Raw genomic sequence first — 10,544 nt, forward strand, 5'->3', positions numbered from 1 at the left:
TGTTCCTGTTTTCCACAGATCGATCTTCAGACATTCCTCACCCTCACAGACCAGGATCTGAAAGAGCTGGGAATCACAACCTTTGGTGCCCGGAGGAAAATGCTGCTGGCAATTTCAGGTGAATATATGTTGAACTCATATTTTAAAGTCAGAAAAACCCCTCTGCCAGGAGTCTCAGCATAGGGGGTGGGGTTCCCCCTGCCAACACTTATTCAATGCTGAGAGCACCCTCCTACCTAAACAAGGCCCGGCCCAAAAGTCTGCCTTGGTGATACTGCTTCTTACAATAGAGCTCCTCAAAACCAGCCCATGCAGAACATGAGCATTTAGCCATTGTGATAAACAAGTTGCTCCGTTTGTGAGTAATTATTCTCAGTGGAATGCCATTGAACGTGTATGCCCTTGAACGCCATCGTCCTGAGAGGAAACGAACCCTCAAGGTGTTTCTTGGCTGGGTTATCAGACTTAATGCCTTATTATTATTGCTAATGTTTTAGCGGAATTTGAGTCATAGGCAGTAAGAAAACTAGTTTCAGCATCCCTAGTCTGCCTTATGGGCAGTCTGTCATATATTCATTTAGCAGATGCTCTCTGCGTACTAACTGGGGGCCATGCAGATGGCACACACACATCTGTGTGCCACCAAAGTTTTCATAGAGAGGAGAGCAAGAAATCTTCCCAGCAGTGCTCTTGGATGTCAAGTTCATGTGCGCCTGCCCCCTTGAAAAGACAACGGCACTAAGTAAAGACCAAGCTTTCTTTGCTGGGGGACTGTGACGTTGCAGGCTGGGTCTGTGTGAGGGGGACAGTTGCATCCGGTTGGCGAATATCTTTTCCAGATAGGGTCTGCTAATCAAATTGGAAAATATAATCCAAAACCTTAGTGCTTGGCCATTCAGCAGCATCATCAGACCCACATGCTCCTAACAAATCTCTTTCTATGCCTTGAACTCCTCCACAATAGTGTCTGTGCATATAAGCTTCAGAACTCTACCTACCTCCCGGGTGGGGTGAGGGCGGGGCTCCAGGCTGTATGAACGGTGTTCAGGTGGACGTGATTCCTGATTAGTCACAAGCTCATCACAGTACGTGTGAGGGTTGCAGTGGGTTCAGACAGGAGGCTTCGGCTCTGTCGGGCCCGGTCACTGGTTCATGAGTTTGGGCCAGTTTCCAGATCTCTCTTGGTTTTGGTTCGTCATGAATGCAGACTGTAGTGGAGATTGTATGGCTCACCTCCCATTTCACAGACCTGTCCTTTGTTTGTGAGATCCGTCACCAGGCTGGATGAAAAGAGAAAGCTTGAGTTCCAGGGAGTACTCTTAGCAGGCTGTTCCAAACCCTTGTCTGTTCCTTTGGCCGTCTTCATAATAAAATTGTTTATTCACCATGGTTACAGCCTAACCAGGGAGCATGATTCTTAAGACTCTAACTTTGGACACTCCCAGCCTTGATTTTCAAGTGAAACTGAGGTCACACGCGTATACAGGCCAGCCCTTCTGTACAGAGACCTGTCTACCCCAGCAATGGGTAGCCTTTCCCTGGCCTTCACGAAAGAATGGCAGAAACATCATGGAAACCAAGTTTTCTCTTTGTAAACTGGCTCCAAATTTGGTTAAGTGATCCTTGGCAAACAGCTAGCTCCCGAACACTTTCATTGGTGGTAGGTAGATCATCAGGAAACTTTCCTCTGGAATATGTCATTTTTTTCTGATCATCCACTGTCTTAGGGTTTCCATTGCTGTGAACAGACACCATGACCAATGCAACTCTTATGCAGGACATTTAATTGGGGTTGGCTTGCATGTTCAGAGGTTCAGTCCATTATCATCAAGGCGGGAACATGGCAGCATCCAGGTAGACATGGGGTTGGTAGAGCCAAAAGTTCTACAACTCGATCCAAAGGCAGATAGGAGAAGACTTGACTCCCAGGTGGAGGGTCTCAAAGCCCACTCCCACAGTGACACACTTCCTTCTATAAGTCCACACCTCCTAATAGTGATACCCCATGAGCCAACCATATACAAACCACCACATCCACTTTAGTGTGTTCTTCTGAGGTCAGTGTGTGTGATTTGGAGACCACCTCTCCCGATGGGCTCACAGGTTCTCTTGCCTTTATAAAGGGAATTAGGTGTCGAGGGACTGCTCCCACATCACAGGATCTTTGAACACACTTGAGGGTGGTTTGGTTTTACATTTGTTAGAACCAAATAAATCATTTTCTTTGCAAGTAGAAATGCTTCATCAAAAAGATGCCTCTCCCAGTTCAGCTTACCTGGTAACAAAGATTCCCGATCACAACCCCCAAGCATTCTACCCTAGAAGGATGGAGGATGGCTGGGCATCCCAGAGTCGTGTCTTCTGGTTAGATGATTTGGCACAAGACTCCTTTGCAAAACTGTACAGATTGTTAAATTTGTCCTTGGAGTTGTTCTTCTGGTATGAGGTTTTATCTTAGGGCAGAAAGCCTGCATTCTAAAACCAGAGGAAATGAACTTGAGAGGTAGAGCTGCATCCAAGAACAGATCTGATTTTTTTTTCTTTTAAATCAGAAGATTCTGAGTCTAGTTGAGTAACTGGTTAGCTAGCTGGACAGATCAGTGAGAGGCACATTAGCATCCTGTTGACAAGCCTCCTGCCATAGCCTCAGATAGATCTAACATCTCCCGACCTATTCTTTTAGTTTGTGACTCTGTTCAGATCCGCAACAAGATCCTGAGAGCTGCCAGGATTGTGTGAACCTTGGAATTTCAAAGAAAAAAGGTTGGTATTTAAAAAAAAAAACAACAACAATAAACAAAGCTATCCCTTTAGGGTTTTTGAGACAAAAGGATTGACCAGAGAGAGGACCTTTCCTTTTTAATCTTAAAAATTACTAAGACCCTAAAATATTGTCAGTAGGATTTGCCTTGACAGCCTGTCTCAGGCAGGTTTGTTTTTTTTGGGGGGATTTTGTTTTATTTCTAAGCCTCACATATGTTTACTGTTTAGAAACTACACCTTTGTGGACGGCCTGAATCCCCCTAATGATTGTTGTAATCTTTCTTTCTGCCAGCAAGCTGATGGGACCTTTTAAAAATGGCTGAAAATCGCTGCATTGACACCCCCCCCCCCCAATTATTTTTATGTGCTCTTTGCACATGCTCCTCTGCTGGGAAAGAATGTTCAGCCCTTTTTTAAAAAACTTTTTCTTCTCTGTAATATGGGAACAAACTCCCGAGTTCCTACCTTAGCCCTGTGAGAAAAGTGGAGACCAAAGATGGTCTTCCTTTAGTCGCCTTTGAGCACATTCGGTCCCATCTTGATCTGTGTTTGCAGGCTTTTAAAGAAGACACAAATTGTTCGGCTTCTTAGAAGGAATGTCAGATTCTGTAGCAACAAGGAAATAGCAGCCATGTAGTGAGTGCTGGTGTGTGTCTTGTTCATAGAGACACCTTGACGGATGGATTTCAAACTATTCTTACAAACCATGGATGGGTTGGGTATACTGTGGTACAAACAGGTTCCGTCACTGGTCATACTTAAGTGGTGATGTCTCTGGTGGCATTTCCCACTACCAAGGGGCCTTAGTTATCTATAGTCATGAACCCAGTGTTCGTGACCTGAACCCTTGCACCAGGCAGGCAGGAACTCAGCTCTGCTTTGGTGTGCGGGCAAGGGATATATCAACTTTAAAATAAATAACCAACGAGAGGTATTTCCAAGGTTGGCTTGACCCCTACAGGGCAGGCATTAACATTCTGACAACAGTCAGGGGGAACTGTTAGGGTTTGTGGAGTACCTTCCAGTACTCAGCAGACAGGAGAATGTCTGACGGTCTGGTGGTCCTTATCCTCTCCGTTCATTAGACACCCCACTGTTCTCTCATCCTAAGACTCTCCGGAGCTCCCGTGCTCACAGTGTGACTGCAGAATCCCAAAGATGATGCATATGGAAGGGGTGGAATGAAACTGAGCCCTGTGCAAATAGGAGGAGTTGAACCTCCTGCCCAAGTTCTCTGACCACAGACAAGTTTGAGGAAGTCAGTTTTACAAACTCCTGAGATTATTGCAAGTTGAGCAAACTGGAGAGATTCCCGTTTGGTGCTTATCCTGAGTTCCTGTCTCTCAGTTCTCCTGGCATGTATGTCGTCTTCCTAGAGTGTTTTCTGGTGATGCCAGGGTCTATCAAACGGGGTGGATGCCTAGTCACATATTGCCTGCAATGATTAGCTGTTTGCCTTCCTGTTTGGTTCTGTACCGCCATGTTAAAAAACAAATCATCACATGTCTTTCCTAAGTACTCGGGATCCTTTGACATTGAAGAAGGCTATTTTTTTTTCCTGACAATTTAGATTTCAGTATTGTTTCTTAGGTATTAATTTTCTAAGTGGGTAAGATATTTACTGTTTTGTTTTGTTCAAAGCTCTCCTGTGTAAATAACTGGCTGTCATTCGGGAAGCACAGGCTTGGTGCATTGGTGTGATTGTTGGGTGGTAGCTTAATTCTCTCCTGGGCAGCCTTCAGGGCATGGGAGTCCCTCTCCAGGTCTGACTTGCCAGCCTTCATGCTTAGTGTGTCTTACATAGTGTGTGTGTGTGTGTGATTTATCTTCTCATGCTAAAACTATACATGGGTCTCCATGCCTCTGACATTTGGCCTAGCAAAACTGTCTAAGATGGCTAGTAACTTCTGAGCATGACACTTCCCCGGGGTTTTACAAATCATAACAAACACCATTTGCCCTGGTTTCCTAGGTGAGCAGTAAGTGCCTCTCATGCAGCAGGCCATGTGATGTTTAGAAATGGCTCTCTCTACCTTCTGCCCCTGACAGGGCTTTCCCCACAAAATCCACTACCAGCATCTCTGATATGCTTTCTCTTTATGCAGAGCAGCTCTCCACTGACCTGCTAACAGCTGGTTCTTTCTCTCTTTCCTTCTTTTCCTAGAGCTCAGTAAAAACCGAAGAAAACTCTTTGAAACGCCCAACGCATGCACCTCTTTCCTGGAAGGTGGAGCCAGTGGGAGGCTGCCCCGCCCATATCATTCAGACATTGCCAGCATCAGTGGCCGCTGGTAGCGGTACCTTCTGGACACGCACCTACTATCTGCAAAGGTGGACGCGATCTGTGGACAGTCATTGATGAACTCATCCGTTCTTGGTACTCTGAGTGTCTGGTATCGGGACCAATGTGTTAAATTCGCACCAGTACTTCATGGCAAAGAAGAAGAAGACAAGAGAAGTGTTTCATGTGCTCATGTTGCTGTAAAAACACCAAAGGGGAAATGCTTTTTGAAACTGGCAATAGCACAAAATTTGCAAAATGAGGGTAGGGCTTTGTTTCTTTCTATTTACCTGTATTACATATGCACTGATTTTTTTCCCCTTGGTACCTAAAATGAAGGAGAATTTTGACATCTGGGATGCCAGCGAACTTAGAACTTATTTTGTTGGCTTGAACTGTCTTGGTGTTTGGGGATTTGAAACCAAAATAATCAAAGTATAATTGTCTGCCTTAAAATAATGACTGAGGTCTTCTAGCACTTTACAGGATCGAGTTGTTCCTCCTGTGGAATCTGTCTCTCATCTCTGTGTTTCCGGTACTGGTCTCCTTTGTTTGTTTGTTCCTGGCTCCATCGCATGGTTATTTGAAATGGTACTGGACCGTAATTAGTTCCCATGCAGAAGTTTCTGTGCTGTTGGGAAATGTGGGCCGCTTGGCTCTGGACCAAATTCAGTTCATCTGTGTCAACATTTTAGGAACCCTTGGCCATGACTGCCGTCCACTGGCCAGACCAATTGGATTCTGCATTGCTATCTCTTTGCAGTTGACATAGTTAGCTGCTGTCTGCATTGCTAGATTCCAGTGATTGTCTGAAGGCCAAAGGGCTGGTCTTTTAGTATACTGCCCCTAAAGGACATTTATTTATATCAAACTTTTATTTTTAGATATTATAGGCATTCAGTAGATAACGAATGAGATTGATATTTTCTAGAGATTTTATGATAGAGATTGAGCTACATTCATAACTGGAGCCCTAGGTTGTCACCTTATTTAAAAAGACAAACAACCTTTTGACGAGACAGCATTGCTGCCATTATGAAGAGAGGAGGCCCTGCCTCCTTACCCATTAGCTCCGCCCCCTGGGAGGTCACAGGGACTTTCCCCAAAGTGCCTTCATCTGCTTGGAGTCAACTTGGGATCAGCTGGAAACATAGAAAGGGTCCAGGGGACAGCTTATCCAATAGCTGAATTTTGAAGGGGGAGAAAAAAGGGCTTTTTAAATGGCCAGATTTATTGTTTCAATCTTTCATACTGTGAAAGTCCAAGAGATTAGCGAACATTATTTCCTGTCTTTGCAGACAATACAAAGGTTTTCAGTCCAATGAAGAAAACCACTCAAGTGCCTTTCTCTCTTCAGAGCAATATTCTTACCAAATGTATACAGTTTTTTTTGGGGGGGGGGTACTTTTCTCATAGGGCATGTTGTCAGTTACCTTTAGTGATGCTTTTATATAAATATGTCAAGGCTTTCTGTGTGATACAAACCCTTCCCTCCTGTTCTCCGTACAGAGGAGTTGGGATGTGCACACAGCTGGGTGCCGATCCAAATGTGAGGTACGAAATACTTGCCTGATATTTTCTTCTGCGGCCTAATTCTGGCCACTAAGGAACTGAAGGAATTTTTACACATAGAAAAGTTTTCACTTTGAAAACGTTGGCTACCTGGAAGCACATGACAATGACAACAAGCTTGTGACACCTACTTGGCATCAATCTCAGCCCAACTGCATAAGGATACAGAATTGAATCACCCACTGTGTAAGCAGGGTGTGGCCATCCCGTGCCCGTGTGCTCAGATGACTGCCCGAGGCTCATCACATATCCAGTTGACCACCTTGGAGGACAACTCAGTTTTCCAAATGTTGTTCTTTTTTGAAAAAGGAAAAAGTCACTGGGAGCTCATTTCGGACTCTGCCATGCATTTGCTAAAGGAAGGAGAGGAACCAAATGTTCACTGGTGAGCTGGTGTAGCTTGTATACATAGTGTTTTGATTTCATGCCAAAGGGAAACTGTCCACTCCAACTTGATTAAATGGGGAGGCTAAGAAATAATTAAAAACACTGGAAGGTTTGTTTCCCTGTCTCGTGACTCAGCGAAGGGAATACGACACCAGGACCTGCAGAGTTGTTGGTGTTCTTTGCCGTGCACGGAATATTTGGGTTGTTCGAAGCAATGTTAACTTTTAGCCAACCTGACTGTTCTCATGATCTGTAAATATGAAGCAGGCCCAGACTGTATTTCGTGTAGGGGAGGGGTCCTTGTCCTTCTTATCACCTCTTAAAAACCCGTGAGATGGGATCAACATTGAAAAGTGGGGATTTTTTTTTCTAAAGTAATCATTACACGAGAAATAAATTTATATAACCCCTTTGTATTGCTTTCTACATGGAATGTGTCTCTTTTTTGTTTTTCTTTCTTTAAATTTTTTTCTACATATGCTCCACACCTGTCTCTGCCTCCAGCAGAGTATGACTGTGTCCTCAGCAGAGTTGAGTCTCCATCCCCTCTCCTCTCCCCTTCAACAGGAAGCCAACTTTATTTTAGCCAGTGAATTGGTCCTTTTCCCTGTCACCTGCCATCCGTATGTACAGGAAGAGTAACTTTAGAGTAGGTCCATTGTTGTTCTTTTGGTTTTTAATAGAGACCCTGGTGGGACCACTCAGGTAGGCTCCATGCTCAGTTGGGCTGAGTCTGGCCCCGGTTTCCTTACAAAGACTGTTGATCTGTCCAGCGGATGGTCTGTGGTGCCATGACCTGAGATTCAAACCAACCTCATTCTCAATCTGTGATGGGAACTGTTACTAACCCTGAGATGTGGCTAAATATTTAAGAAACCCCAGACTTCAACAACCCTTGGTAAGTATCTCAAGAACAAGGGTTCCCCGTATGACTGAAACCTCATGAGTGGCTCAGTGAACAACTTGCCACCTATTCATTTTCGATGAATATAGAATTTCTTATACACGCTGTATATGTGGCACCCCATAACCAGGGCCCAGTAGAAAATGAAACAGGACCCCTTGGGGCTGGCAAGATGGCTCAGTGGGTAAAGGTGCCTGCTACCAAGACTTACGACCTGAGTTCAGTTCCCTAGCTGACCTCTAAAGGTCATCATTTGACTACCACATACAAGGACTGCGGCATGTGCACTCCCACACTAAATAAATAGGAAGGTGAGTGGGTGGTTGAATATGATTTAAAAAAAAGAGAGAGAATGAAACACATCCCCTGCCCTCCTTAAGCTGACATTCTGAACGGAGAAACGGAGCTAAAGAGTATGAATTACATGACATAATTCTCCGTAAAGACCCAAACACCTCTTTATTCCAGATGAAGAAGGTGACTACAGACCAAAAAGGACTGCGGCTCAGTCCACCTCGCTGACCCAGTGAGCTCCCTGGGGATACAAAAACACAGATGATGCGAGAACAGCTTCTTCACCCCACGGCACAGCCAGCTCACGAGCAGCTATACCACCCGACAGGTCTCAGCCCCAGACAGTGTTTATCTCTTGTGTGCTTTAGCTGCCCTAAGACACTGGGCAGCAGAGCAGATTGGAGTGGTGTTTGGAGCCTCTGTTTGAGGGTCTCTTGACTCCCCATGAGGATGAGATTGTCAGGGACCCCCCCCCCCATACCACAGACATCAGCTGTTAACTCTGCTGCCTTCCTTCTTTAGCCAAGTCTTCTGTGGGCCATCATAGCCAGTCTGCTTCATGATGGAAGATGGCCTTATCACCCCAGAGCAAACCCCTCCCTTCAACACCAGGGAACATCTCCACCTTTCCGAACGAGCCGCTGTAAGAGCCCTGGGGGAGAGCTTTCTGGAGTTATCTAGAAGTAAAGTTTTTAATAAAACCATTGAGGGCGTCCACTGCATCAGAACAGACCCATGCCAATGATTCGTTCACAATTCCTCTCCCCCTCTTTCCAGTTGGGCAGTTTTAATTCCAGTCACAAAAGGGCTGTGACACCCCTCAGAGTTATCCTGCGATATTATCAGGGACCCTAATTTTCTCAGACTGTGCTCTAGGTTACGGCATGGTGTGTGGAAGTCAAGGTTACCATAACATGACTTTGCTGTCACGGTGGATGCTCAGAGCATCTGTGATTCCCGGGACTTAATTCCAGATGGTAGACAGTGGCTATTCAGATCTCTCTAGATGAAACAGTTCTCAGAGAAATTTATCCCAACTCAAGTCCTTATTACATACATTCTAATGTGTTAAAAAATGCATTTAACCTAACAAGATGGTATTTATGCAATGTACTGTCTGGCTTTAGTTGCCGGTTACAGGTTTTGGTTCTCCTATCATCCTGCTCCAGGAAAGGCAGCTTCCTTTCCAAAATCAGCCCTTAGGATGACAGCAGGTAACCTAGCCAGGAGGTGAAGACCCTGGGTGTCAAGTCTGAGAAGGATGAAGTTAGATGTTATCTCTAGAGCATAAGAACACTCCCTACCGAAGAGACCTCATGTGTAACATTCCCGCCATTATGGATGGGGAAAAAGGGACACTGACAGTCTAGGGACAGGGGGCATAGCAAACAGCAAGTGCACAGTAGCCTGCCATTGTCACTAAGTAGCCTTTCTCTTTAGTAAGTGTATGCTTCTTTCCCCTCATGGAAACTTGCCCTGTTCACCTGCTTCCTTCACTAGAAGAGGAATACTTCTGCCTGAATGTTGGGGGAGAAACGGAAACTCGGTCCAGTACTGTGAGGGCTAACTTTATCTGCCTCACTGATAGGGAGACATTCAGAGCCGTAGTGAGACACACTGTCCAGTGTACCTCTTGAGGGCATTTGCTGAGAAAAATGAACGGAAACAAGAAGACCCACTCTGACTGTCAACGGTGCCATCCCATGGGTTGGAAGCCCAAGGTAGCTTAAGCTAAAAGCCAGTGGAGGGCTCTCGGCCCGTTCCCTGCTTTCCTGGCCCACTGAGATATGAGCAAGCTGCCTCGTGCAGTCACCACAGATCTACTGTTTGTCATGCTTTCCTGCTGTCCTGGACTGTATCTCTTCAAACCATGAGCCTGCATCACTTGCCTCTTGTTGGATAACTGTTTACAGAAATGAGAAACAGTATCCACCATTAGCATTTCTTCTAGGCTCTGCCCAACAATTACCTAGCAACAGCCAGGTAGGAGCCTAGCTTGCTATAAAAGGACTGTTTATGCTCACTCTTGTTCGTTCTCTGTCTCTCCCTCCCTCCCTCCCTCTCTCACCCTCTTCCTCTCTCTCTTCCTCTCTCTCCCTCTTCCTCTCCCCTCCTCCTTCGCTTTCTCTCTTTTCTCTCTCTTTTTCTCTCTCCCTCTTCCTCTCCCCTCCCTCCTTCTCTCTCTCTCTCTCACACACACACACACACACATTCTTCCTAGAACTCAAAAAATTAAATGCCAGACAAATCACCCCTTCAATGAATACCCAAATAAGCACAGTTCATGACCAAAGAATATAAAAAATAATGTCAGAATGACTGTTTCCCCCTCTCTGCCCCCAA

General features: G+C 45.3%; 1 protein-coding gene across 3 annotated transcripts in view; it reads left to right on the forward strand.

Moving 5' to 3' along the window:
* BICC1 (BicC family RNA binding protein 1) overlaps positions 1 to 7,404 on the forward strand; it is a 204,908-nt gene extending 197,504 nt beyond the window's left edge. For 2 of the 3 annotated variants that reach the window (XM_080937539.1, XM_080937540.1), the window contains exons 20-21: positions 19 to 118; positions 4,928 to 7,404. In XM_080937539.1, coding sequence (XP_080793665.1) covers positions 19 to 118; positions 4,928 to 5,058 — 231 coding nt within the window. In that variant the 3' untranslated portion in view covers positions 5,059 to 7,404. Of the gene's footprint in view, positions 1 to 18; positions 119 to 2,683; positions 2,764 to 4,927 lie in introns of all 3 variants that reach the window. The other variant, XM_080937541.1, reaches the window with a different exon arrangement.
* Positions 7,405 to 10,544: the final 3,140 nt, after the last annotated feature.

This window comes from Micromys minutus (genome assembly GCF_963924665.1).
Source record: "Micromys minutus genome assembly, chromosome: 25".
NCBI classification, from domain to species: Eukaryota; Metazoa; Chordata; class Mammalia; order Rodentia; family Muridae; genus Micromys; species Micromys minutus.